The sequence below is a fragment of the Pipistrellus hanaki genome, assembly GCF_964339955.1.
Source record: "Pipistrellus hanaki genome assembly, chromosome: 18".
NCBI lineage: Eukaryota > Metazoa > Chordata > Mammalia > Chiroptera > Vespertilionidae > Pipistrellus > Pipistrellus hanaki.
This window is the reverse complement of record NC_140520.1, coordinates 4,980,014-5,007,954: the sequence shown is the minus strand read 5'-3', so window position 1 is coordinate 5,007,954 and position 27,941 is coordinate 4,980,014. Positions and strand designations below refer to the sequence as shown.

The window sequence follows — 27,941 nt, the reverse complement described above, 5'->3', positions numbered from 1 at the left end:
GCCATTATAGCTTAGACCTGTGGGAGGGGACAGTACGGAGGGCTCCGAGCAGCCAGCAGTTATAGGTGGTGTGCGGTGGGCACTTGGCTTCCGAGATTCCTTCAAAATGTTTGGAAAACCTCTAAGCACACTTAGGGTAGGGCCACTGTTACCATTACTCCCTCTCTGGCTTCTGATCGTGGATTCCTCTCCAGGCGGTGGGAGGGATACGGGGCTGGGGGCGGGTGGTTGGGTGGGTTCTGGACCAGAGGGAGCTCAGAGCATCCATGCGGAGGAGGGCACTGGGTGGGGCCCACCTCCTTCGGTGCGGCTGGCGTCGCCACTTTAAGGCGGCGGCGGCGCGAGCAGGTCTATGGTAATGAGCCGCCGCCGCCGCCGCGCTGCAGACCTCGCCGGCCCGCCGCGGAGGCGAGGGAGCGCGGGGCTAGGCCGGGCGCCGCGGCCACAGCAGCAGCCGCGGCGGGGACGCGGGGCGCGAGCGGGCGGCGCGGGGCCGTCGGGGGCGGCCGCGTCCGGGTGACCAGTTCCCGTGGGCGCAGGTGGGCGATCCCGCCGAGGCGGAGGGGCCGCCCCGGGGATCGGAGGGGCCGGCGGGGCCTGGGGCGCGCGGGGGCCGCGAGCGCAGGTGGGGAGAGCGGGGCGCGCGAGTGGGGACGCAGCGCCAGCCCGGGGTGGGCGCGGTGACCGGGCGCGGGCCCGGCTCGGGGAGAGGTGGGAGCCCGAGCGCATCGGAGGGCGCAGCGCCGGCCCCGCCGAGGCACCAGGCGCAGGCCCCGCGGGGCGCACGAGTGGCCCCCGGGGACCCGCGCCCCGGCCCGGGCATGAGGCGCGGCGGGGCCGGCAGGAGCCGGAGGAGGATCCGCCGCCGCCGTTGACCCGGCCGGCCGGGGCCGGGAGCAGGGAGAGATGCGGAGCCGGGCGGCCCGCGCCCCCCTTTCCACGCCGCCACCGCCGCTGCTGTTGCTGCTGCTGCTGTTGCTGCTTCCGCCACTCCTGGGGGACCAAGTGGGGCCCTGTCGTTCCCTGGGGACCGGAGGACGCGGCTCCCTGGGGGCCTGCGCCCCCGCTGGCTGGCTCTGCCCGGCCTCAGCCTCGAACCTCTGGCTCTACACCAGCCGCTGCAGGGATGCAGGGACGGAGCTGACCGGCCATCTGGTGCCACACCACGATGGGCTGAGGGTCTGGTGTCCGGAACCCGGGGCCCACATCCCCCTGCCGCCCGCCCCGGAAGGCTGCCCCTGGAGCTGTCGCCTCCTGGGCATCAGAGGCCACCTCTCCCTGCAAGGCAAGCTCACCCTGCCCGACGAGCACCCGTGCCTGAAGGCCCCGCGGCTGAGATGCCAGTCCTGCCAGCTGGTGCAGACCCCGGGGCTCGGGGGGGCAGGGGAGCAGTCGGCCGAAGAGCCCACGGGTGGGCGTCGGAAAAGGAACGTGAACACGGCTCCCCAGTTCCAGCCGCCAAGCTACCAGGCCACGGTGCCCGAGAACCAGCCGGCAGGTACCGCGGTGGCCTCCCTGCGGGCCATCGACCCGGACGAGGGCGAGGCGGGGCGGCTGGAGTACACCATGGACGCCCTCTTCGACAGCCGCTCCAACCACTTCTTCTCCCTGGACCCCGTCACGGGCGCCGTCACCACGGCCGAGGAGCTGGACCGGGAGACCAAGAGCACCCACGTGTTCCGGGTCACGGCGCAGGACCACGGCATGCCCCGGCGCAGCGCCCTGGCCACGCTCACCATCTTGGTGACGGACACCAACGACCACGACCCCGTCTTCGAGCAGCAGGAGTACAAGGAGAGCCTCCGGGAGAACCTGGAGGTGGGCTACGAGGTGCTCACCGTCCGAGCCACGGACGGCGACGCCCCTCCCAACGCCAACATTCTGTACCGCCTGCTCGAGGGGCCCGGGGGCGGCGGCGGCGGCAGCAGCAGCCCCTCGGACGTCTTTGAGATCGACCCCCGCTCCGGGGTGATCCGAACCCGCGGCCCCGTGGACAGGGAGGAGGTGGAATCCTACCAGCTGACGGTGGAGGCCAGCGACCAGGGCCGGGACCCCGGCCCTCGCAGCGCCACGGCCTCCGTGTTCCTGTCCGTGGAGGACGACAACGACAACGCCCCCCAGTTCAGCGAGAAGCGCTACGTGGTGCAGGTGCGGGAGGACATGACCCCGGGGGGCCCGGTGCTCAGGGTCACCGCCTCCGACCGGGACAAGGGCAGCAACGCCCTGGTGCACTACAGCATCATGAGCGGCAACGCGCGGGGCCAGTTCTACCTGGACGCCCAGACGGGCGCTCTGGACGTGGTGAGCCCCCTGGACTACGAGACCACCAAGGAGTACACCCTGCGGGTCCGGGCCCAGGACGGCGGCCGCCCCCCGCTGTCCAACGTCTCCGGCCTGGTGACCGTGCAGGTGCTGGACATCAACGACAACGCCCCCATCTTCGTCAGCACGCCCTTCCAGGCCACCGTCCTGGAGAGCGTGCCCTTGGGCTACCTGGTCCTGCACGTGCAGGCCATCGACGCCGACGCCGGCGACAACGCCCGCCTGGAGTACCGCCTCGCCGGCGTGGGCCACGACTTCCCCTTCGCCATCAACAACGGCACGGGCTGGATCTCCGTGGCGGCCGAGCTGGACCGGGAGGAGGTGGACTTCTACAGCTTCGGGGTGGAGGCCCGGGACCACGGCTCGCCGGCGCTCACCGCCTCGGCCAGCGTGAGCGTGACCGTCCTGGACGTGAACGACAACAACCCGGCCTTCACCCAGCCGGAGTACGCGGTGCGGCTCAACGAGGACGCCGCCGTGGGCACCAGCGTGGTGACCGTGTCGGCCGTGGACCGCGACGCCCACAGCGTCATCACCTACCAGATCGCCAGCGGCAACACCCGCAACCGCTTCTCCATCACCAGCCAGAGCGGCGGCGGGCTGGTGTCCCTGGCCCTGCCGCTGGACTACAAGCTGGAGCGGCAGTACGTGCTGGCCGTCACCGCCTCCGACGGCACGCGGCAGGACACGGCGCAGGTGGTGGTGAACGTCACGGACGCCAACACCCACCGGCCCGTCTTCCAGAGCTCCCACTACACGGTGAACGTGAACGAGGACCGGCCGGCGGGCACCACGGTGGTGCTGATCAGCGCCACGGACGAGGACACGGGCGAGAACGCCCGCATCACCTACTTCATGGAGGACAGCATCCCCCAGTTCCGCATCGACGCGGACACCGGGGCCGTCACCACGCAGGCCGAGCTGGACTACGAGGACCAGGTGTCCTACACCCTGGCCATCACCGCCCGGGACAACGGCATCCCGCAGAAGTCCGACACCACCTACCTGGAGATCCTGGTGAACGACGTGAACGACAACGCCCCCCAGTTCCTGCGGGACTCCTACCAGGGCAGCATCTACGAGGACGCGCCCCCCTTCACCAGCGTCCTGCAGATCTCGGCCACCGACCGCGACTCCGGCCTCAACGGCAGGGTCTTCTACACCTTCCAGGGCGGCGACGACGGCGACGGCGACTTCATCGTCGAGTCCACGTCGGGCATCGTGCGGACGCTCCGGCGGCTGGACCGCGAGAACGTGGCGCAGTACGTCCTGCGGGCCTACGCGGTGGACAAGGGCATGCCCCCCGCCCGCACGCCCATGGACGTCACCGTCGCCGTGCTGGACGTCAACGACAACCCGCCCGTCTTCGCGCACGACGAGTTCGACGTGTTCGTGGAGGAGAACAGCCCCATCGGGCTGGCCGTGGCCCGGGTCACGGCCACCGACCCCGACGAGGGCACCAACGCCCAGATCATGTACCAGATCGTGGAGGGCAACATCCCCGAGGTGTTCCAGCTGGACATCTTCTCGGGGGAGCTCACCGCCCTGGTGGACCTGGACTACGAGGACCGGCCCGAGTACGTCCTGGTCATCCAGGCCACCTCGGCGCCCCTGGTGAGCCGGGCCACCGTCCACGTCCGCCTGCTCGACCGCAACGACAACCCTCCGGTGCTGGGCAACTTCGAGATCCTCTTCAACAACTACGTCACCAACCGCTCCAGCAGCTTCCCCGGGGGCGCCATCGGCCGCGTGCCCGCCCACGACCCCGACGTCTCCGACAGCCTGACCTATAGCTTCGAGCGCGGAAACGAGCTCAGCCTGGTCCTGCTCAACGCCTCCACCGGGGAGCTGCGGCTGAGCCGGGCCCTGGACAACAACCGGCCTCTGGAGGCCATCATGAGCGTGCTGGTGTCCGGTAAGGAGGGGCCCGGGCCTGGGCGGCTGGGGAGGGGCTGGGCCTGGGCGGCTGGCCTGGGTGGAACTCCTGACGGAACCCGCCCCCCTCTCCCCTCTGCCCGTTTTGCCTGGTGCCTGGCACGGAGGTGGAGGGGCAGACGCCAGTTGGGAAGGAGCCCCAGGAGCCCTGGCTGCCGGTGCGGCAGGCCGAGCTGGGCTGCTTCGCTTGGCTGCCCCTGCCCACCAGCCTGTGACGTGCTGGAGGAAGTCTTGTGAGGCTGCTGCCCGGGCTGTGGCTGCCAGGAATTGTGGAAAAGGGCGGGTGCAAGACGGGGTGGGGGCCCAAAGAGCTGGGGGAGGGGGCGGGAGGCCAGTGGGCCCCTTCAGCACCCCTCACCCAGCAGGGCTCTCCTGTGATCTCACGCGGAGCTGAGGCTGTGGGCACAGGGCTGCCGCCACGGGGTCAGGACCCTGCCGTCGGGCCTCTGGGGCCCCTTCTGGCTCCCAGCTGAGCCGCACACCAGCTGAGGGGCACTTTGTCTCCAGCGTTCTTTCCCCTCCGGGCAGAAAGGCCCGGCCTGGCTCCCCCTTCAGAGCTCCCACAGGAAGTCAGGCCAGAGCTCATTGTCTCTGTCCAAACAGACCCCACTGTCCCAGGCCCTGGTTCGGTCCGGCTTGGGGGAGGGGCTGCAGGGATTCCCCGGGGCAGGCCGAGACCTCCTGGGCCCCCTTGCCACCCGAGAGGCTGTTCTGAGGACCCCGGGCCTTCCCAGCTGCCTGGGACCAGCCTGGGCTCCGGGAATGGGGTGTGGGGACCAGGATGAGCCAGGGGACTGATGGCCTCGGAGGGCAGAGCCCCCTGAGCCTGCCGGTGGGGGAGAGAACGGAGTCCTCTGAGTGTGGGAGCCTGGCCAGGACCCAGACGGGGCATTCCTGCTGCTTGGCCAAGCGCTCAGCCTGCAGACTCCCCGGCCTGAAGGGGAGGGGGAGGCCGGCTGGGGTGGGGGTGGCCTTGTACCTTTTCTATCAGCTACGGGCAGTGAGCGCCGCCCGGCCGGGAGGAGGGGCTGGCCCCAGGCTGCAGAGCCCTTCCCCGAGCCTGGGAACCCCTGGGACCCTGTGAGGACCCCGTGTTACCAGTCTGTACCCTGGGGACCGTTTGGTCCCGGACCTCCGCTCCACACCTATCAGGGAGGGGCGTTTGGGCCTGAGGGAGGGAGGAAGAGGCCGGAGAGAGATGCAGGCATGGCTTTAGCTCCTCCCCAATCGTGGTCCTTCCTGGACAGGCCTTCCCTGCCCGCTCCTCTGGCGGCCAGGGTGTGGGGGCTTTTCGGGGTCACGAATAAGACTCGGTGCCTTCGAAGCTCCCGTTTCCCCTCCAGGAGGAGGGGGTGGGAGGCTGGAGTTCCTCTCTCCCGTGTCCTTCTCTCTGCTGGGAGGCCGGCAGTGGGAAGGACGGCCGCTCCCTCTTGTCCTCGCCCCAGCCTGCCCTCAGCGAGTGTGGCAGGACACGGAGGGATGGCGGCAGAGCAGGCCCCACTGAGGGCCGAGCCCCAGACCTGGGCTCCCCTCTGATAGAGAGGGGAGGGCCTCCCTGGCCCTCCAGCCCTCGCCCCACCCTCTCCCCTCCGCTCTGACCCTTGGAGGCGGTCACCACGGCAACCCCAAAGTTCATGGAGGTTGGGGTAAGGGGGGATTGACTCCCACTGCCCCTTTGTTTTCCTGCCCTTGTTCTTTGTCTCTCCTCTCTCCCCGGCCCTGCCCGTGGGGGCCCTTCTGCACTGGCCCTCGGCAGTGCCCTCTGGCCTTCTCCTGTGTTGGTCTCTCCTCCTTTCCCACTTTCTCTGTCGCTGGCTCTTTTCCTGGGCCTTTGTCTTCCCCTGTTTGGTCTCGGTGCTGCTGCCTCTCTGGTTTCCTTTCTCCTGTGCCCACTGGCTGCAGCTGCCCCAGCCCGGGCCGCTGGCTGCCCTGGGCCTGCACTCTCCTCGCCTTTCTCCCTCTGCCGGGCACACAGGAGCTCCTGTCACATCTGCCAGGGGCAGGGAGGCTGGGAGTCTGATTCTGCCAGGGTCCGGGGCCTGGCACTCTTCCAGGTGTGGCTGGCTGGGCTCTGGGCGCAGGTCGTGTGTCCCGGGGTCAGAGGCCGTGCCCAGGAGCATGCCTCAGGCAGTGCACCTCCCGCCCCTGTTCCCACCACGGCCTGCGCACCGGAGGGGCGGCCCAGGTCAAGGCAGGGGAGAGGAACAGAAAGGAAGACGAGAGCAGTAGGCTAACTGCTGGGGAGGGGGACAACGGCAGAGGGGGCAGTTGGCCACAGATGGCGGACCAGATGGGAAGCAACAGAGCCGCAGTGGGCGAGGGGCCTGGGCGGGGCCTGGATGGTGGCGGTGGGGAACCGGGGAAGGAGTGCTTGTGTCCAGGGCCGCGTGCTGGTGAGGTCTCTCTCGCTCCTTGGCCTTGGCTGTCCCCTCCCTGCCATGATCAGTCAGGAGCACTCTGCGTAGACTCTGCTTTCTGCCCGAAGGGCCTCTCCTCTCAAGGAGTCATCAGGCAGAGGCCCCCGGTACACGAGTCCTGTGCCAGCACCCTACCCGAGTGCAGGCGCGTCTGAAACAGGCAGCAAAGCAGAGCCAGAGGCCAGTAGATCTGGGCAGGCTTCCCGGAGTAGGTGCGTTTAGGCGGCTGGGTAGTAAGCCAGGTAGGAAGCACAGGCTGTGAGACAAGAGTGGGAGGAGCTGACACGGGTGATGACGCGCAGAGGTGCTGAGAGAGGGGCAGGCCTTGCAACCTCAGGCCGCGAGGCTGGAGGACAGGTGGCCGGTGAGCTGAGACATGGCTGAGATGGCCTTCCCAGCTCTCCCGTGCAGTCAGCCGCCTCCCGCAGGCACGGCAGAAAAGCAGAGTCCATTTGCAGACCCCTCTGTGACTCCCCCCCGGCCCCAGAAGCGCCATCTCCTGCCCCAGTCCTGCTGGGGGGGCGGGGGGTTCTTTTTTATATCTCAGAGCCCCTCCTGCCGTGTTTGAAAAACGATTTCTTCACAACGGAGACTGACTAGGTTCCAATCCACCTCTCATGTTTACGGAACACCCGCTAAGTGCAGGCCGCTGTCGTAATTGAAAATGTGAACGCTCCTTAGCGCCCTGCCGAGCCATGTCCCCCTCCCCGGACCCGCGGCGTGCGTTTTGAGCTCCGTTTCCGTGTATCCGGCGTGGATGGCGTTGCTGGGCTCGGGCGCGTGGGCGGAGTGAGACCGCAGAGTGTGTGAGTAGGCGGCCGCTGGTGAGTGTGTGGCAGGCGTTCTGGTGTGATGCCGGGAGGAGCCAAGTGGGCGATGAGTGGTTAGAGGCCCTGGGGCCAGAGAAGACTTCAGCCCAGGGGGGCTCTGTCTAGGGTCCCAGCTGCCCAGCTCCCCCCCTCCCCCACCCCCAAGACCCCTGAGCACCAGAGCAGTGGGTGCTGTCGCCACTGGCTAGGTGGCTCAGCTGGGTGTCCTGGGGTGGAGCCCCCCAGGCTGTCCTTAGCAGCCCGGAGAATCGGATGGGAAGAATGCTTTGTGTGGGGCGTTGCTATGGGGATAGTGGCCTGCGCCCAAGCAGCCATGGGGCTCGGCGAGAGGAGGACCGGGTGGCACACTGACCCAGTTCATCCCCCACTCTCTGCTGTGGTGGCGGAGGGGGGAGCACAGCCAGGGTCAGGGCTGTGGGAGTGTTGAGACAGAGAGGCGGAGGGGGCAGGAGGATTGGATTTGTGGGTCTCTCATGGTGCTCTGGTCCGGTGGGGAGGTAAGAAAAAGGCAGAATACAATTCTCCTGCAAGGACCCATGGCTTGGGCAGAGGAAGGTGTACAGGTATTAAAAGATGCACCAGGCTTCACACACCAAAGGGTTTGGGGAAGAGAGCACTTTTTTAAAAGAAGAATATTTTTTATTGATTTCAAAGAGAAAGGGAGAGGAAGAGAGAGATAGAAAAATCAATGATGAGAGAGAATCATTGATTGGTTGCCTCCTGCACTGCCCTACACTGGGGATCGAGCCCGCCACCCTGGCATGTGCCCTTGGCTGGAATCGAACTTGGGACCCTTCAGTTCGCAGGCCGACGCTCTCTATCCAGCGCGGGTGAGAGAGCACTTCATATTGAATCCCCTAGGCATGGGGGCTGGTCCTCAAGGAGTGACTTGCCCACAGGTGGCACATCTCCTTGGCACCTTTATGCCCGTTCGAAAAGAGAGCCTCTCCCTAGGCAGTTTGGCTCCGCGTAGGCCTGTGGACTGAAGGGTGCCCGTTGAATTCAGGTCAAGGGCACCTACCCTTGGCTGCAGGTACAATCTCTGGCCCTGATCAGGGCCCATGAGGGAGGCGACCGATGGATGTGCCTCTCACATGGATGTTTCTCTAAAGTGAGACCCTTGCCGAAACCAGTTTGACTCAGTGGATAGAGCGTCGGCCTGCAGACTGAGGGGTCCCGGGTCCGATTCTGGTCAAGGGCATGTACCTTGGTTGTGGGCACATCCCCAGTAGGGGGTGTGCAGGAGGCAGCTGGTTGATGATTCTCTCTCATCGATGTTTCTACCCTGTTTCCCCGAAAATAAGACAGTGTCTTATATTAATTTTTTTCTCCCAAAGTTGCGCTAGGTCTTATTTTCAGGGGATATCTTATCTTTCCATGGGCTAGGTCTTATTTTCGGAGGATGTCTTATTTTCGGGGAAACATGGTAGCTCTGTATCCCTCTCTCTTCCTCTCTGTAAAAATATATATTAAAAAAATAAATAAAGTGAGACCCTTCCTGGCAGCTGAGCGGTGCAAGAGCGAGCTCGGGGGTCTCAGCCCTGTGCAGGCCCTCTCGCTCTCGGTCCTGACCCCACGGCCGGCCCTCCCTCCCTCCGCAGACGGCGTGCACAGCGTGACGGCCCAGTGCGCCCTGCGCGTCACCATCATCACGGACGAGATGTTGACGCACAGCATCACCCTGCGCCTGGAGGACATGTCCCCGGAGCGCTTCCTGTCCCCGCTGCTGGGCCTCTTCATCCAGGCGGTGGCCGCCACGCTGGCCACGCCGCCCGACCACGTGGTGGTCTTCAACGTGCAGCGGGACACGGACGCGCCCGGCGGCCGCATCCTCAACGTCAGCCTGTCGGTGGGCCAGCCGCCCGGGCCCGGGGGCGGGCCGCCCTTCCTGCCCTCCGAGGACCTGCAGGAGCGCCTGTACCTCAACCGCAGCCTGCTGGCCGCCATCTCGGCGCAGCGCGTGCTGCCCTTCGACGACAACATCTGCCTGCGCGAGCCCTGCGAGAACTACATGCGCTGCGTGTCCGTGCTGCGCTTCGACTCCTCCGCGCCCTTCATCGCCTCCTCCTCCGTGCTCTTTCGGCCCATCCACCCCGTCGGGGGCCTGCGCTGCCGCTGCCCGCCCGGCTTCACGGGCGACTACTGCGAGACCGAGGTGGACCTGTGCTACTCGCGGCCCTGCGGGCCCCACGGCCGCTGCCGCAGCCGCGAGGGCGGCTACACCTGCCTCTGCCGCGACGGCTACACGGGTGAGCCGAGGGAGGTCTGGTTACCTCCTCCCCCTCCGCCTCTTCCTCCTCCTCCCCCTTCTCCTCCCCCCCTCCTCCTCTCTTCTTCCTCCTCCTCCTCCCCTTCCTCCTCCTCTTCCTCCTCCTCCTGCTCCTCCCCCTCCTCCTCCCCCTTCTCCTCCTCTCTTCTTCCTCCTCCTCCTCCTCTTCCTCCCCCTCTTCCTCCTCCTCCTCCCCCTCCCCCCTCCTCCCCCTCCCCCCCTCTCCCCCCTCTCTTCTTCCTGCTCCTCCTCCTCTTCCTCCTCCTCTTCCTCCTCCTCCTCCTCCTCCCCTCCTCTTCCTCCTCCTCCCCCTCCTCCTCCCCCTCCTCCTCCTCTTCCTCCTCCTCCTCCTCCTCCCCTCCTCTTCCTCCTCCTCCTCCTCCTCCTCCTCCTGGATGGCTACACGGATGAGCCGAGGGAGGGATTGGTTACCAGCTTCTTTATCTTTTTCTTTAAAAAAAATTTATATATATATATATATTATTGATTTTATACAGAGAGGAAGGGAGAGAGAGAGAGAGCTGAAAACATCGATGAGAGAGAAACATCATCGATCAGTTGCCTCCTGCACGCGCCCCACCGAGGATGTGCCCACAACCAATGTACATGCTCTTGACCGGAATCGAACCTGGGACCCTTCAATCGGCAGGCTGATGCTCTATCCACTAAGCCAAACCGGTTTCGGCTTTTTTTTTTTTTTAATTTATTGAGTTTTTACAGAGAGGAAGAGAGAGGGATAGAAAGCTAGAAACATCGGTGAGAGAGAAACATCGATCAGTTGCCTCCTGCACACCCCACACTGGGGATGTGCCCACAACCAAGGTACATGCCCTTGACCAAAATAGAACCTGGGACCCTTCAGTCCGCAAGCCGACACTCTGTCCACTGAGCCAAACCGGTTTCGGCTGTTACCACCTTCGTTTCCAGAGCGAGGTACAGGCTGCCCCGGCCGTTCACACGCCCCTCGCTCTGTGACACCCACCAACAGAGGAAGGCAGAAAAAGAAGTCCTCCCTCTCCACTCCCAGCCCCCTGCACCCCAAGCCGGGGTCCCTGAGGTCAGCGCTGGCTCTAGAGCCAACCCGCTTGGGTTTGCATCCCAGCTTTGCCACCACCAGTAGCTGTGTGTCCTTAAGCAAGTTCCTTAACCTCTCTGTGCCTCCGTATTTTAAATGGAAAGGATCACATCCTGTGGCAGCTGTGAGTATTAATCTCACGGGCAGTCGTGAGGATTCATTTAATTCACTTAATACGTGGAAAGACCTGGCCTGTGGGCAATGGTGGCTCCAGGTCTCCCCTCTAAGCTTGATTAGAGGTGAGGCTGGGCCTCCACCCTGATCTACCCCCCTCCTTCTCCCCCTCCCTGCCCTAGACACAGTGTAAGTTACTGTCTGTGCTGCCGAAAGTGCTTTTCTCCCAGGCCTTGAGGGGAAGGCTGGGAGAGCTGGGAACACCGGAGGGGCTCGGGTTGGGGGGACAAGGGTGTTTCAGATCGCTGCACCCGTGCGAGCCTGAGCGGGTGCATAAAAAAGAGGGTCCCGCCCAGGAGGCCTCCCTGTTGGCCTGTGACCCCATCACTCTCTTGCTGGCTGCCTCTGCTCTGTGCTCCTGACCCCTCCCTGCAGGCCCTCGCTTCTCATCTGGACACCCCTTCCCCGCTCCCGTGGCCCTCCTGCCCCATGCCTCAGGCCTGGCTCCCTCTCCCCCAGAGCCCTGCCCGCGGCCCGGCCCGCAGTGGCGCCACCGCCTCTCCCGCCGCACCCTCCTGCCCAGAACTTCCCAGACTGACTCCTCTCAGCTGCTGCTGTGGGTGGGGGTGGGTGGGGGGAGGGAGGGGTGGGTTTCGGGGAGGGGAGGGGAGTCTTTGTCCAGGAGGATGACGGGGGAGGGGGGGGGGGGCTTAGAGTAGGCGAACAACAGTTTCCATGGAAACAAGAGCCAGTCACTAGGCACAGGGCTGAGAACCTATCTCTAGAATCTGGGAATGGGGAGGGAGAGAAAGGGGTGGGTTTTCCCCTTGGAATTTTCAGCTCCTCCTTTGAATCCTGGTCTGCGCCTGGCGCTCAGTGCCCAACTTAGCATCTCCCACGTGCACAGAGGTCCCAGGCTGGACCCCAGGGCCCAGGGTGGGAGGTCCCCGCCCCATTCCTGGGGAGTCCACACCTCCCCCTCCCCCTACGCCCCCCCCCAAAAAAAAAAAAAAACTCCTACGAATCCAAGTGGAAGCCTGGTCTCATCCCCAGGGAGGGAAACTGATCTTGGCACCTGATGGGACAAAAGCACCAGTGGGAGAAATGGAGGGAGGGAGGGAGGGAGAGAGGGAGGCAGGCGTTTGGCGCTGACCTGCAGCTCTTCCTTCCGTGCACATTCACCCCTGCAGGGGCCAGAGCACCCCAGCTTGCTTGGTACCAAAGGCTGCTAGGGACCTGGGCCTTGTGATCGGGGGAGCTCACAGGCCCAGAGGGTGTGTGGCAGGCCTGGGAGCTTCAGGACCATGCAGGAGAGGGGGATAACCATAGGGGATTGTGGTGAGGACAGTCCATTGGGCCAGATATAGCAGTGGGAAGGGCTGAGGTTTCTCAGAGGAGATGGAGGAAGAAGAGGGGTGCTGGGAGAGTTGGGGAGTGCTGTGGGGTCAGCGGAGACCGCGGGCGGTCTCGCCTGGCGGGGAGGAGCCCCGGTCCCCCACCTCCTCTCAGGGACCTGGCCCTCACCCTGCCGTCCGTCCCTCCTGCCCAGGCGAGCACTGCGAGGTGAGTGCCCGCTCAGGCCGCTGCAGCCCCGGCGTCTGCAGGAACGGGGGCACCTGCGTCAACCTGCTGGTCGGCGGCTTCAAGTGCGACTGCCCCTCCGGGGACTTCCAGAAGCCCTTCTGCCAGGTGACCACCCGCAGCTTCCCCGCGCGCTCCTTCGTCACCTTCCGAGGCCTGCGCCAGCGCTTCCACTTCACGCTGGCCCTCTCGTGAGTGCCGGGCCCGGGCGGGGGCGGGGGGGGGGGGGGAGTCTGGTGCCTTCTGTTCGTTCTGCAGACAAGGGGAGGGGCAGCAGCGGGGGTTCTGGGTGCAGGATGTTGGCAGAACCAGGCCTGTGCACTTGGCCAGCCGCCCCTCCTCACCCACCAGGGCCCACCTGTCCCTCCCCCCTCCCCCCCCAGCCCGCGGTGGTGGGAGCCAGCAGGCCAGGGTTTCGGTTCTGGTTTGGGCTCATCTTCCACATTCTAGACCCCTGGCCCATGGCCTTGACCGAGGTGCCAGCCGTCTGGATGGTACCGAATAGGATCCAGGGCTAGCTGGGTGGCTGGGGAGCTGGCTGTGCCCATGGCTGCCCCATTCCCTGCCCCCCGTGCCCGGCTCCCGCACAGGTTCGCCACCAAGGAGCGCGACGGGCTGCTGCTGTACAACGGCCGCTTCAACGAGAAGCACGACTTTGTGGCCCTCGAGGTGATCCAGGAGCAGGTCCAGCTCACCTTCTCCGCAGGTGACCCGGCGCCCCGTGTCCTCGCCTGAACCCCAGGGCGCCATGCCGCTCCACCCCCGACCCCAAGTCAGACTCTCTCCCAGCCAGACAGGCCTGGGCCCGGGACCAAGCATGGGCACCCCCCTGCCCCCCGCCCCATTCCCAGCCCTCGCCTGGCGTCCCAGCCCGCCTGTCTCCTTTCTCTAGGGGAGTCCACCACCACCGTGTCCCCCTTTGTGCCCGGGGGAGTCAGCGATGGCCAGTGGCACACGGTTCAGCTAAAGTACTACAATAAGGTGGGTGTGGGCGGGCGGGGCTGAGGGAGTGGGCGGGTACTGCCCTTGGCTCAGGTGCTCCCCCAGACCTGGGTGGCACTGCCTCCAGGGGGCGGGCCATGGCACGTCTGCCTGAAAGGGAGGGAGAGGTGGGCGTTGGTCACCTTGCTGGGGCATTTATTTCCGTTCCGGTGGGCAGTGCCAGATGCTCCCTGTTCTGTTCCGCTCGCCAAACGCAAGTGGACGTTGCTTTAAGCCAGCGGTCGGCAAACTGCGGCTTGCGATCCACACTTGGCTCTTTGGCCCCTTGAGTGTGGTGGCTGTTCCACAAAATACCACGGCCCGGGCGAGTCTACGTTGAAGAATTGGCGTTAGAAAGAAGTTTAAGTTTATAAAAAGTGTGGCTCTCCAAAGAAATGTCCATCGTTGTACTGTTGATATTTGGCTCTGTGGATTAATGAGTCTGCCGACCACAGCTTTAAGCTCACAGGTCACGGGACTGCATGTACATGCACACGTGTGGACACCACGGGGTGTCCGTGTGCACCCGTGTCTTTGGGCCTGGCCCACGAACTCTTCTCTGCCCTTCCCCGTCCGCAGCCTCTGTTGGGCCAGACGGGGCTCCCCCAGGGCCCGTCGGAGCAGAAGGTGGCCGTGGTGAGCGTGGATGGCTGTGACACGGGGGTGGCCCTGCGCTTCGGAGCCGTGCTGGGCAACTACTCCTGTGCTGCCCAGGGCACCCAGGGGGGCAGCAAGAAGTAAGCGGGGAGAGGGCCCGATGCCGGGCTGGGGGGAGAGGCTGGGCAGGGAGGACTGTCGAGAGGAGGCCTTCGGGGCCCTGAAAAGGGAACTGATCCAGACGGGGGCCACCCTCACCTTATGTCCCCCAGCCTGCTCAGCCTCGGGGGTAGGAGCAGGCGAGATCGGGAGGTGAGAGCAGGGCCTTGTGGATCGGTGAGGAGAGGGGGTGGGTCTGGGGTGCCTTTCTCCCTCCTCCTGGCGCTGCTCTGTAGGGCGCCTTGGGCCCCGAGGCCCTCCCTCTCGGGCCTGGTGGCAGGGAGTGGGGAGAAGGAGGAGGCATCCCCGTTGTCGCGCCCCCAGGTCTCTGGATCTGACGGGGCCCCTGCTGCTGGGGGGGGTGCCCGACCTGCCCGAGAGCTTCCCCGTCCGCAATCGGCACTTCGTGGGCTGCATGAGGGACCTGCAGGTGGACAGCCGGCCCGTGGACATGGCCGACTTCATCGCCAACAACGGCACCGTGCCTGGTACAGAGCCCGGGGCGGGGCAGGGCAGGGCGGGCCCAGTGCCCAGAGGGGAGATCCCGGTCCGGGGACACCCGCAGGCGGGTGTGTGTGTGTGTGTGTGTGTGTGTGTCTCAAACCCCTCCAGCCCACAACAGCACCGTGCCTGGTACAGAGCCCGGGGCGGGGCGGGGCTGGGGCCAGTGCACAGAGGGGAGATCCCCGGTCTGGGGACACCTGCAGGCGGGAGTGGGGTGAGGGGGGGTCTCAAACCCCTCCAGCCCCTGGCCCAGACCCTGCCTGAGCCCCCTTCTCTCCGCCCAGGCTGCCCTCCCAAGAAGAACGTGTGTGACAGCAACACTTGCCACAACGGGGGCACCTGTGTGAACCAGTGGGACGCGTTCAGCTGCGAGTGCCCCCTGGGCTTCGGGGGCAAAAGCTGTGCCCAGGGTAGGCAGAGAGGCCGGGCCCCGCGCTGTCAGCAGTGCCGGGAACCCTGGCAGGGACAGGCGCTGGGCAGGGCCTGTCGAGCCGGGGCTGCGGGTGGAAAAGCGTGTCTGGGCAGAGCCGGAGAGGGTAGCACGGGAGACAAAGGGCCCAGTGATAGACAGGCGTGGGCACAGCGTGGGGCGGGCCCAGGGCAGGGAAGTGCTCTGGGGGCGGGACCGGTGAGGGAGGGGGCGCTAGGAGAGGCAGTGCCTGACCTGCCTCCCACGGGGCCACCCCCGCTGAGCACCGTGTCTCCTGAGGCGACCGTCTGCTCCGCCCCTCAGCCTGCCTTTATCTGCTCCCCAGAAATGGCCAACCCTCAGCACTTCCTGGGCACCAGCCTGGTGGCCTGGCACGGCCTCTCACTGCCCATCTCCCAGCCCTGGCACCTCAGCCTCATGTTCCGCACACGCAAGGCTGACGGTGTCCTACTGCAGGCTGTCACCAGGGGGCGAAGCACCATCACCCTGCAGGTGATGCACTGGGGGGCGGGGGATGAGGGTTGGTGATCCCTGGCCAGGGCTGCAGCAGCCTCCAGGGGGCTGGTCTGAGATGGGTCTTTCCTGGGAATGAAGAGGCAGATAATCAGTTTGGTGGTCACTGCTGCCACCTGTTGGGCCTGAAGGAAATAACACCTTGTCCTCTGGCCTCAGAGGGGCAGCAAGATGGGGTTGCCAGTCAGGAAGGGGACAGCGGGCTGGAAGAAGAGCCAGTCCAGGTGGTCTGATGACCCTCCTCTCTTTCCTCCCTGTGCCAGCTGCGGGAGGGCCACGTTGTGCTGAGTGTGGAGGGTACGGGGCTCCAGGCCTCCTCGCTCCGCCTGGAGCCAGGCCGGGCCAATGACGGCGACTGGCACCATGCGCAGCTGGCCCTCGGAGCCAGCGGGGGCCCAGGCCATGCCATCCTGTCCTTCGACTATGGGCAGCAGCGGGCAGAGGGCAACCTGGGCCCCCGGCTGCACGGGCTGCACCTGAGCAACATTACGGTGGGAGGAGTGCCGGGGCCCGCCGGCGGTGTGGCCCGAGGCTTCCGGGGCTGTTTGCAGGTGAGCATCTTCCCCGGACCTTCCCAGCCATGACTCCCACCACCACCACCGGGAGGCCTGCTCCACGGAGGCCCAACACTGCCCCTGTCCTTCCCAGGGCGTGCGGGTGAGCGAGACGCCCAAGGGTGTTAGCAGCCTGGATCCCAGCCGCGGGGAAAGCATCAACGTGGAGCCAGGCTGTAGCCTGCCCGATCCCTGTGACTCGAACCCGTGTCCTGCCAACAGCTATTGCAGCGATGACTGGGACAGCTACTCCTGCAGCTGCGACCCAGGTGAGCCAGGGATCCGGGGAAACGGGGCAGGTGAGCAGGCACCCGAGGCCTCAGACTGGCTCTGCTGTGTGACCTGGGGCCAATCGCATCCCGTCTCTGAGCCTCAGCCGCCTGCCCTGCACCGCCGTAGCCAGCTGGTATGGTGCTCTCAGTGGAAGGAGACGATGAAGAAAGTGCTGGGGGAGGGCGGGTACTGAGCCTCGCCCGTCCTTCTGGTCCCAGGTTACTATGGTGACAACTGTACGAACGTGTGTAACCTGAACCCCTGTGAGCACCAGTCCACGTGCACCCGAAAGCCCAGCGCCCCCCACGGCTACACCTGCGAGTGCCCCCCAAATTACCTTGGACCGTACTGTGAGACCAGGTGAGTGGGCAGGGCACCCAGTACCTCCCTCTGGGGCGTCCCTCAGGGCACCGAGCGCCTGGTGAAGTGGCAGCCAGGGTCAGAAGGGCCACCCAGGGCCACCCCGGGCAAGAATGGCAGAGGGAGCTCATGCCTGCCCGCGCCCCTCTCTGCAGGATTGACCAGCCTTGCCCCCGAGGCTGGTGGGGGCACCCCACATGCGGCCCATGCAACTGTGATGCCAGCAAGGGCTTCGACCCAGACTGCAACAAGACAAGCGGCGAGTGCCACTGCAAGGTGACAGCCCCAACCTAGACCTTGACCTCTGCTCTCCACCTCCTGGGCCCTGGAGGGGACCATGGGGGAGGACTTCCTGCAGAGGCTGAGGCCTGCGGTTTGCTCTAATGCGGTGGGCAAGTGGCTCTTAGTCCTCATGTGTCTGGGAGGTCGGGGGACCCAGGACCAGTGCTTCACGAGGGAGCTCTGGGCCCGCTGGGCTGGCCGTGTGCTGCTGACGGGCCAAACTCCCGATCATTGTCACTTGTGAAATATTTTGAATACTATTCATGGGGCGGGGGGACATGAGGTCAGGGGCGTCTCTCTGAGGGGCCTCAGCTGAAAGGATGCGCCCCCTCCCTCGTCCAGCAAAGAGAGCCTGAGCCAGAAACCCTCTTCCTCTCCCCCTCCTCCTCCCAGGAGAACCACTACCGGCCCCCTGGCAGCCCCACCTGCCTCCTGTGCGACTGCTACCCCACGGGCTCCCTGTCCCGAGTCTGTGACCCCGAGGACGGCCAGTGTCCATGCAAGCCGGGGGTCATCGGGCGCCAGTGCGACCGCTGTGACAACCCTTTTGCCGAGGTCACCACCAACGGCTGTGAAGGTGGGTGGCCCCCCTCGCGGTGTGCCAGGTCCCCTGCTGTCCCAGGAGCAGACGCTGGTGATAGACCCGAGGATGCTGAGGGAGGGCTGGGAGCCTGGGCAGAGCCACCTGGGCAGACCTGCTCCCGGGTGACCGTGTGTGCTTCCCCGCAGTGAATTACGACAGCTGCCCACGGGCCATCGAGGCTGGGATCTGGTGGCCCCGCACCCGCTTCGGGCTGCCTGCTGCCGCCCCCTGCCCCAAAGGCTCCTTTGGTACGTGCTGAAGGCCGAGAGGCCTAGAATGGGATGTGGAGGACTTAGCCTCTCATCGGTGGGGTGAGGGCGGAAAGCCCCTGGCTGCAGACTCCGGGTCCCCCTTTCTGGCTTGCAGGTCCTAGAGGCTCTATGTCCCATCCTTCCCTGGGTCATGGTTCCTCTGTTCCCAAGGGTGCCCAGAGGAATAGCACCTCCATCTTGGACTCTTAACTAAAGTGCTGAGAGACCTACAGGGCGCCCAGCACGGGGCTGGGTGCTGGGGATTCAAAGAGGAACCCCACAGGGGTCTCAGCCTGAGCTCACCACCTGGTTTTGGAGTTATGCCACTAGACATAGTCTGCGGAGCAGGGGATGTTGGGCGCTGTCCCAGGGGACCCAGCCCGGGATGGGGTTTGGTGCTGGTCCTCAGATTGACGAAGAGCGGAGTTCCTGAGAATGGCTGAGAGCAGAAGGTGGTGGCTGGAGGGGGGCAGGGACGAGGCGGGAGGGCGGGGGGGGGGGGGGCTCAAGGAGACCATGTGCCCGTGCTCCTTAGCCCTTCTTTAGGCTCTTCTGGCCCAGCCTCTGGCTTGAGTGTTGTGCACACCTGTCCTCCCATTTTCACCTGGGCTACAGGAGGGCAGGGCCCTCGTCTGCCCGCCTCCCGTCTCCAGCCCACGAGGTCCAGTTGCCCCCGGGGCTCTCCTCCTGAGGCAGCCCTCTTGGCTTCCTTCCCCAGGGACCGCTGTGCGCCACTGTGACGAGCACAGGGGGTGGCTACCCCCAAACCTCTTCAACTGCACGTCACTCACCTTCTCCGAGCTGAAGGGCTTTGTAAGTGAGCCTCCTCATGGCACCTCCTCCCTCCCCGTCCCCTGCCCAGTCTCACCAGGCCCGCCCAACTTGGAGAAAGGGATTCTGGGATTCCACCTCCTGCCTCCTGAGGCCCGGCTTGGAGAGGCCGTTTCTCCCCGTGGCTGAGGCCCCTGCACGCCAGTTCTGTCCTCTGGGGACCTCTCTGCCACCGCCCTGCGCTGACCCCCTGCCCTCCCCTCCCTTCTGGTTCCATCCTAGGCTGAGCGGCTGCAGCGAAACGAGTCGGGCCTGGACTCCGGGCGCTCCCAGCGGCTGGCGCTGCTGCTGCGCAATGCCACCCAGCACACGGCTGGCTACTTCGGCAGTGACGTCAAGGTGGCCTACCAGCTGGCCACACGGCTGCTGGCCCACGAGAGCGCCCAGCGCGGCTTCGGGCTGTCGGCCACACAGGACGTGCACTTCACTGAGGTGGGGCTCAGAGGGGGCTGGGGGGGCCTCATGGTGAGGAGGGGTCTCTGAGCGAGTCTGCTCCTGAGGGCAGAGTCCGGAGCACTCCCCGCCCCTGCCTTTGGGCAGCTCCCAGCTGGCATGAGACTTCGGTGAGATCCCCTGAGCCATGGCCCGGCACCCGGGTAACCGAGAACTCCTCTTCCCAATGCTTTCCTTTTCTTTATTTTTTAAATTTTTAAAAAATATATTTTATTGATTTTATACAGAGAGGAAGGGAGAGAGATAGTTTGAAACATCGATGAGAGAGAGTCATTGATCAGCTGCCTCTTGCACACACCCCACTGGGGATATGCCCGCAACCAAGGTACATGCCCTTGACTGGAATCGAACCCGGGACCTTCAGTCTCCAAGCCGACACTCTATCCATTGAGCCAAACTGGTCCCGGCCCTTTTCTTTATTTTTTAAAATACATTTTTGTTGATTTCAGAGAGGAAAGGAGAGGGGGAGAGAGAGAAACATCAGTGATGAGAGAGAATCACCTATCGGCTGCCTCCTGCACGCCCCTACTGGCGTTGGAGCCTGCAACCTGGGCATGTGCCGTGATCGGAAATTGGACCGTGAGCTCCTGGTTCATAGGTCGATGCGCAACCACTGAGCCGCGCCGGCCGGGCCCCAATGCTTTCTATAGCAAGTTTGCCCATAAAAAAATAACGTTTGTATTGGAGGTTGGTCTGACTAGGCTTCTCTGCCCACAGTGCCAGGGTAGGGAGCGGGTCCAGGCACAGGGCCTGGCCAGCTGAGAGATGAGGAGGAAGGGTTAGAGGGAGGGTGGGGAGCCAGGGCTGGTCTAGGCACAGGCTGGTGCCCGGTTTCGGGATGAGAGGTGGGGGGCTGTGGGCACAGCACACCGTGACCAGGCCCACCCCCAGAATCTGCTGCGGGTGGGCAGTGCCCTCCTGGACGCGGCCAACAAGCGGCACTGGGAGCTGATCCAGCAGACGGAGGGCGGCACGGCCTGGCTGCTGCAGCACTACGAGGCCTACGCCAGCGCGCTGGCCCAGAACATGCGGCACACCTACCTCAGCCCCTTCACCATCGTCACGCCCAACATCGGTGAGACAGACGGCTGCCCGGGGCGGGGAGGAGGGGCTGCCGAGAGAGTTCCTGGGGAGGGGGGCCCTGCCGGGGCTCTGCCGGCCTCGCCGCCGTCTGACCTGCGCCCCCTCCCCAGTCATCTCTGTGGTCCGCCTGGACAAGGGGAACTTCGCCGGGGCCAAGCTGCCCCGCTACGAGGCGCTGAGGGGGGAGCGGCCCCCGGACCTGGAGACCACGGTCATCCTGCCCGAGTCTGTCTTCCGAGGTCAGTGGGGGCTTCGGGGCGGGTCCGGGGCCAGGCTGGGGTGTCTGTGCAGGGTCCCGTGGAGTGAACAGTGTTCCTCTCCCAGAAGCGCCCGCCGTGGTCAGGCCCGGGGGCCCCGGAGAGGCCCAGGAGCCCGAGGAGCTGGCCCGGCGGCAGCGGCGGCACCCGGAGCTGAGCCAGGGCGAGGCCGTGGCCAGCGTCATCATCTACCGCACCCTGGCCGGGCTGCTGCCCCACAACTACGACCCGGACAAGCGCAGCCTGCGGTGAGCAGCCGGGGAGGCCGGGGGCCGGAGGGAGGGGGTTGGGGTGCAGGCTGGTGGGGGAGTGCTGAGACTCAGAGCGGGACCGGGGGTTGGTTGGGGGGCATCTCAGCGGTGGAGGGTGTGCCCCAGTCACACCACTACCGACCCCCGCGGTGATGGGGGACCCGCTCGCCCCGCGTCAGGGTTCCCAAGCGCCCCGTCATTAACACGCCCGTGGTGAGCATCAGCGTCCATGACGACGAAGAGCGGCTGCCCCGCGCCCTGGACAAGCCCGTCACCGTGCAGTTCCGGCTGCTGGAGACGGAGGAGCGGACCAAGCCCATCTGCGTCTTCTGGAACCACTCGATCCTGTGAGCCTGCCCTGCCCCGCCCCCCTCCCTGAGGCTTGGGGCCCCCGGGCGCCCCCTCTCCTGGCTCCTGACCCTGCCTCCCCCCCGCAGGGTCAGCGGCACAGGCGGCTGGTCGGCCCGAGGCTGCGAGGTCGTCTTCCGCAACGAGAGCCACGTCAGCTGCCAGTGCAACCACATGACGAGTTTCGCTGTGCTCATGGACGTGTCCCGGCGGGAGGTGGGCCCGCAGGGACGCCCGCAGAGCCGGGCTGTGAGCCGGGCACGGGGCTGGCGGCTCAGGCCCTGCTCTTCCTAACGCCCCCCCCCTGCCCTTTGCCCCTTGCCACCTGCCCCGCAGAACGGGGAGATCCTGCCGCTGAAGACCCTGACGTACGTGGCCCTAGGGGTCACCTTGGCCGCCCTGCTGCTCACCTTCCTCTTCCTCACCCTCCTGCGTGCCCTGCGCTCCAACCAGCACGGCATTCGCCGGAACCTGACGGCCGCCCTGGGCCTGGCCCAGCTGGTCTTCCTCCTGGGAATCAACCAGGCTGACCTCCCAGTAAGCTGTCTCTTCTCACCCAGCCCCTCCTCCACCCCTCCCCCCCCCCACCCCCCCCGAGCTCTCAGCTCTCCGCCCCCCTCAACCTGCTCCTGGAGCAGTCACTGTCCAAGAGCCCAGCCCGGGGCCTAGCCCAGGTCTCCTCTTCTCTAGCTCCCTTACTTTCCCAGCACCCTAGAAACACCTTCCCCTGGCCCAGACCCCCCCTGAAGCACCCCCGACACCCAGGCTGTCACCCCCTGTGGAAGCCGCGCTCTGGGGGTGCCTGGGGTGCCCGGCCTGACCCGGCCCGGCCCTCAGTTTGCTTGCACAGTCATCGCCATCCTGCTGCACTTCCTGTTCCTCTGCACCTTCTCCTGGGCGCTGCTGGAGGCCCTGCACCTGTACCGGGCGCTCACCGAGGTGCGCGACGTCAACGCCGGCCCCATGCGCTTCTACTACATGCTGGGCTGGGGCGTGCCCGCCTTCATCACAGGTACCCGCCCGCCCGGGCCCGAGGTCCGACATCCCGCATGGCCCCCGTCACTGCGTCCTCCCACCGTATCCCAGGCCCAGAGGCGCCAATCCCGATGCCCCAGACCAGGGCCTCCACTCCTGTCCCTCTGGTTGAGCCCGGTCCCTGAAGCCCCCATTGCAGGGGCTGGGTCCCCGTGGGGAGAGGACGGCGTGGACAGATGGGGCCGCACCGTCATTTCCTGTGCTCGGCCTTGTGAGCCCACTTGACGGCCTGCCGGCTCCCGGCGCTGACCACCCCTTCCCCTGCTGCTGTCCCCGTGTGCCAGGTCTAGCCGTGGGCCTGGACCCCGAGGGCTACGGGAACCCCGACTTCTGCTGGCTCTCCATCTACGACACCCTCATCTGGAGTTTCGCTGGCCCTGTGGCCTTCGCCGTCTCGGTGAGCGCTGGAACGTGGGCTGGGGTGTGTGTGTGTGGGGGGGTGAGTTGAGGCCTCGTTGGGAACAGCTGAGGCTGCAGGGCCCGTGGGGTGGAAGCTGGCTGTTCCCTGACGATCCCCTCCCCCGCCAGATGAGTGTCTTCCTGTACATCCTGGCGGCCCGGGCCTCCTGTGCTGCCCGTCGGCAGGGCTTTGAGAAGAAGGGCCCCGTGTGAGTACGGGGGTGGGCGCCGGGCGGGGATGGATGGGCAGCGTGTGGGCGGCCGCAGGGCCCCGTTCACAGTCCTCCCGCCCCCCAGCTCGGGCCTGAGGCCCTCCTTCGCTGTCCTGCTGCTGCTGAGTGCCGCGTGGCTGCTGGCCCTGCTGTCCGTCAACAGCGACACTCTGCTCTTCCACTACCTCTTCGCTGCCTGCAACTGCGTCCAGGTAGCCGGCCGGCCCATGCCGGGGAGGGGGGGGGGGGCCCTCCCGGAGACGGGAGGGGGCGCGCGGCTGTGGGTGCTCCGATGGGCGCTGACCCGCTGCCGCCTCCTGCCTGCCAGGGCCCCCTCATCTTCCTCTCCTACGTGGTGCTTAGCAAGGAGGTCCGGAAAGCACTCAAGTTTGCCTGCAGCCGTAAGCCCAGCCCTGACCCTGCTCTGACCACCAAGTCTACCCTGACCTCGGTGAGGGGCCCGGGACGCAGGGAGGAGGAGGGCTCTCGGGGAGTCCGGGGAGAGGTGCGAGGCCCAAGCAGCCTGCTCTCTGTGCTTCGGTCCCACTTTCTCTCCATCCCTGCATTCTTTCCTGGAAGGAGGAGGGGGTGGTAGAGTGGTATGTGTGGCCTGGGAAGAGGGGGCCCTGAGGGGTGGGGGAGGGGCTTTGACTTGGGAGAGAGGGCCTGGAGTTTGGGAGAATCAGGTGAGGAAGTGGCCAAGACAGGTAATCAGGTCATGAATGCCCCAGCACCTGAGAACCCCCTGGACTGGAGGCGAATTCTCCCAGGCCCCCAGGAGGCTCCGAGGAGACAGTTCCCAGTGCCGTCTCTTACCAACACGCCCGTACACGCCGAGTCCGGGCGCTCGGGGTCACAGGACTGGCACAGCGGGGGCAGAGCCGCAGCACTATGGGCCCTGCCATGGGCGACAGCAGAGATGTGGGCCTCTCTTCCAGGCCGGGGGTGTGGGAGGTGGGGCTTGGGGCAGGCTCCCCCAGCCCTTCTGCTCCTAACCTAGACCCCCCTTTTTCTTGCTCCTGCACTTACTGACCTCTGTGTCCCCCATCCAGTCCTACAACTGCCCCAGCCCGTATGCAGATGGGCGGCTGTACCAGCCCTACGGAGACTCGGTTGGCTCTCTGCACAGCGCCAGCCGCTCGGGCAAGAGTCAGCCCAGCTACATCCCCTTCTTGCTGAGGTGAGCCCCAGTGACTGGTGCAGGAGGTGGGGGGGGAGCGGCCAGGGAGGGGAGAAGAGCCCTGTGCATGCTGGGAATGCGCACCGAGGCCGACCCCAGTGGCAGCTTGAGTTCGCGGTAAGGGTCACAGGGCAGGAACTGGGAACCAGAATGGGACACTGGGCAAGGGACAGGCTGACCCTGCCGGCACGGCCTTGTCTTCTTAGGGAGGAGTCCGCACTGAATCCTGGGCAAGCGCCCCCTGGCCTGGGGGACCCCGGCGGCCTGTTCCTGGAAGGTCAAGACCAGCAGCATGGTGAGGATGGGTGCCCCGACGGCTGGCGGGTGAGGGGGCAGCTGCCTGGGTTTCGCTGAGAGCCGGCAGAGGCCGGCGGGCCAGCTCTCAGCTCTCTCCCCCTCCCAGACCCCGACACAGACTCCGACAGTGACCTGTCCCTGGAAGATGACCAGAGTGGCTCCTATGCCTCGACCCACTCATCGGACAGCGAGGAGGAGGAGGAAGAGGAGGAGGCGGCGGCTGCCTTCCCCGGAGAGCCGGGCTGGGACAGCCTGCTGGGGCCCGGGGCCGAGAGACTGCCCCTGCACAGCACCCCCAAGGGTGGGTGGCGCCAGGGCTGTGGCGTTGGGGGAGAGGGGATGGGCGAAGGGCCCGGCATGCCTGGGAGGCAGCACGAGGGTGGCCACGCAGCTGTCTGCCTTCTCCGGGACTCATCTACTCCCTCCCTCCAGCAGACGGGGTCTCGGGGCCCGGGAAGGTCCCCTGGCCGGACTTTGGGACCACCGCGAAGGAGAGCGGTGGCAACGGGGCCTGTGAGGAGCGCCCGCGGGAGAACGGAGATGCCCTGCCGTGGGAGGGGTCCCTGGGCCCCCTTCCAGGCCTTTCTGCCCAACCTCACAAAGGTGAGTGGGCAGCTCACCCCCACCCTGGCCCTGTGGCCAGCCGGGCGCTCTAGGGCAGCCCTGTGCTCTCACCACCTGCTCCTCATGGCCCCTGCCCTCCTGGCCCACAGGCATCCTCAAGAAGAAGTGTCTGCCCACCATCAGCGAGAAGAGCAGCCTCCTGCGGCTCCCCCTGGAGCAGGGCACCGCGTCTTCTCGGGGCTCCACCGCCAGCGAGGGCAGCCGGGCCGGGCACCCTCCCCGCCCCCCGCCCCGCCAGAGCCTCCAGGAGCAGCTGAACGGGGTCATGCCCATCGCCATGAGCATCAAGGCGGGCACCGTGGACGAGGACTCGTCAGGCTCCGAGTGAGTGTGGCCGGGTGAGCGGGTCGGGGTACAGAGGCCCCGGCTGGGCTCGGAGCTCCCCGGCCGGTCTGGCTGGCTGGCAGAGGACGACGGGGCGGCTCCCGCACGGCGACAGGCCCACGCACCACAGCGCCCCGTGGGCAGCGGGCAGAGCGGGAGGTGGGGAGCTGGGTTGCTTTTCCGTTTCCTTCTTCTGGTGGAAGCTTCTCGCTGTCTCCTCTGCTCCGACTAACCCTCCGTCTGCCTTCTCTGTCGCTCCCTCTCCTGCCTCTCCAGATTTCTCTTCTTTAACTTCCTGCATTAACCCTGGGCCGGCGGTTCCTACGCCCGAGGCTCCCTTGCCTCCCCCAGCGGCACTCATGCCCACTCCTGTCTTGTGCTTTATCCTGCCCGCTCCCCGCCACCCGCCCGCCCGCCCGCCCGCCCGCAGCAGCGACGAAACGTCCATCTGAGGAGCCTGGGCCTTGCCGGGAGGGCGCCCACCCCACCCAAGGCCACCTAGTGCCAACTCCCTCTCCCACCCGCTCCCTCACTGCACTTTGGACCCCTGGGGCCAACATCTCCAAGAAAAAAGTTTTTCAGAAAAGAGGAAAAAAAAAAAATTTAAAAAGGATCTCCACTCTCATGACTTCAGGGATTCATTTTTTTTATACGCTGGAAACTGACTCCCCGTTCCCTTCCCAAAGAGGATAGGACCTCCAGGAGGCGCCCCAGCCTCTCCTCGGTTTCCCATCTGCTGTGCCTCTGGGAGGAGAGGGACTCGGGGGGCCTGCCCCTCACTCGCCATCACCAAAAGGAAAGGACGAAGCCACACCCAGGGCGCCAAGCGCGGCCAGCCGGCTGCCCCGGGCGGGCCTCAGGCTGGCGAGGGCGTCTCACCCCCCAGCGCCGCCCCTCCCAGGAACTGAAGAAGCCCGTCCGGAGAGGGAGCCGGAGGGCTCCGTGCCCCCAGACCCCCAAATGCTGCATGAACACATTCTGAGGGAAACCCGTGCCCCGGGCGGCGGCGGCCGGGCCACCCTGCTCCTCTCCTTGTCCTGGACTCTGGCCACGCGCTGCAGCCCGGGCGTTTGCTCAGTTCGCTGACCCAAAAGTGCTTCATTTCCCTGCCAGCCCCGCGGCCCGCCCGCGGGGAAGGCCAGTCACGTTCAGTTGCGCTTCTTTGCTGTTTGTGTGGGTGAGACGGGGAGGAAGAGGGAACTGGGGTCCTCCCAAGATCAGACAGAGGACCCCCCTCAGCTGCTGTGGCCTCTGAGACATGCTCTAGTTTTAACCCCTTCTGGGAATTGGCTCTCTTCTTCAAAGGACCAGGTCCTGTTCCTCTTTCTCCTCCTCCTCCCCCCGCCCCAGCTCCCTGCGAAGAGAGAGTTAATATATATATCTATTTTTATTTATTTGCATTTTTTTTGGGTGTGTGCTGGGATGGGTTTGTGTCCGGTCCCAGGGGGTCTGATGTGGCTGTTACAGGTTGGGTGTGTACCCAGCAGTCCTGGCACGGGGCCCGAGGCCCTTCCCCTCGCTCCAGGCTGTCACCTCCCTGCCCCTTCTCCCCCTCCTCAGTTTTGCCAACTGCTACTCATGTGAGTCACCGTTTATGCTAAGCATGTAATCCAGACTCGTCATGGACTTGCCTCTGGAGCAGGTGAAAAAGCTCCCGTTTCCCATGTGTAAGGCTGGTCTCTGGCTTTCCCGCCCCGGTTCCTCCCCTCTCCCCTCAGAAATTCCCGCAAAGGGTTCAACATGTCACTGGTTTTCACTACTGATGACTTGACTTAAAAAAATACAAAGATGCTGGATGCTAACTTGACATTAACCATCAGATTGTACAGTTTGTTACTGTAAATATTGTAGGGTTTTGTGATTGTTTTTTTTGTTTTTTTTTCCATTTTCCCATACTACTGAATAAACTAGTTCTGTGCGGGTTGAGCACTGTCATTATTGCTTTGGTGTGATGCTCATCCTTCTGGCCTTTAAGAATAAGAGCAGGCAGGACCAGGAGGTCAGGAATCAGATAACAAGTGGCTGGGGTGAGCTAGATTAGCTACCAATATCCCATCATGCTCCCCAAATAGCCTCATCATCACAAAACTCATGTCCCGGCATTCCCAAGGAAGATGTGGCAGGAAAGTACCATTTTCTCGAGAAGGGACTTTTGTAGCTGGAGAGGAGGCTGCACCCAGCGGACAGGTTTCCAGCCCAACCCCCACCCCCAGGGCTCGCATCCTGTGGGCAGAATTCAGGAGACAGGAGGGCGGTGGGAATTTCGAGGTGCTTAGTGACTGAGTACCTCCTAACGCTGCTTCTCTGGGCCATTTTGTGTGTATATTTCCCAATGGGAATGAAGCAGCTACTCACACTTCAAGCCAACTATGTCCTCTGCCAACATGTCTTCTATCCCCAAGTTTGTGTTTTTCAGAGGTTTAACAAACTAGGTAGGGGGCAATTAAGGGTAGTGATTAAGAACACAATCCTAGGCCCTGATGGGGTAGCTCCCTTGGTTAGAGCATTGTCCTGATATGCCAAGATTGTAGGTTCGATCCCCAGTCAGAGCACATACAAGAAGCAACTAATGAATGCATGGATGTAACAGATCAGTGTTTCTCTCCTTTCTCTCTCT

The 27,941-nt window shown here is 65.0% G+C and overlaps 1 protein-coding gene across 3 annotated transcripts; it reads left to right on the top strand.

Annotated features, from left to right (window-relative positions):
• The first annotated feature begins 396 nt into the window (after positions 1 to 396).
• On the top strand, positions 397 to 27,250 carry CELSR2 (cadherin EGF LAG seven-pass G-type receptor 2). Of its 3 annotated transcripts, none has more exons than XM_084866146.1 (34): positions 397 to 4,237; positions 9,106 to 9,753; positions 12,512 to 12,734; positions 13,134 to 13,249; positions 13,436 to 13,524; positions 14,104 to 14,261; positions 14,605 to 14,768; positions 15,069 to 15,194; positions 15,540 to 15,706; positions 15,991 to 16,278; positions 16,376 to 16,550; positions 16,773 to 16,914; positions 17,070 to 17,190; positions 17,590 to 17,773; positions 17,926 to 18,027; positions 18,749 to 18,843; positions 19,084 to 19,293; positions 20,206 to 20,389; positions 20,508 to 20,636; positions 20,725 to 20,902; positions 21,085 to 21,252; positions 21,343 to 21,469; positions 21,590 to 21,790; positions 22,091 to 22,265; positions 22,573 to 22,685; positions 22,817 to 22,896; positions 22,985 to 23,111; positions 23,228 to 23,350; positions 23,952 to 24,079; positions 24,286 to 24,374; positions 24,483 to 24,677; positions 24,809 to 24,979; positions 25,090 to 25,324; positions 25,601 to 27,250. In XM_084866146.1, the coding sequence occupies exons 1-34, from the start codon at positions 907 to 909 to the stop codon at positions 25,626 to 25,628; spliced, it is 8,790 nt and encodes a 2,929-aa protein (XP_084722272.1). In that variant the 5' UTR covers positions 397 to 906; the 3' UTR covers positions 25,629 to 27,250. The 3 variants fall into 3 exon arrangements, with proteins under 3 accessions (XP_084722272.1, XP_084722271.1, XP_084722270.1); XM_084866145.1 differs by having other exon boundaries at positions 20,722 to 20,902; positions 24,812 to 24,979; XM_084866144.1 differs by having other exon boundaries at positions 20,722 to 20,902.
• Positions 27,251 to 27,941: the final 691 nt, after the last annotated feature.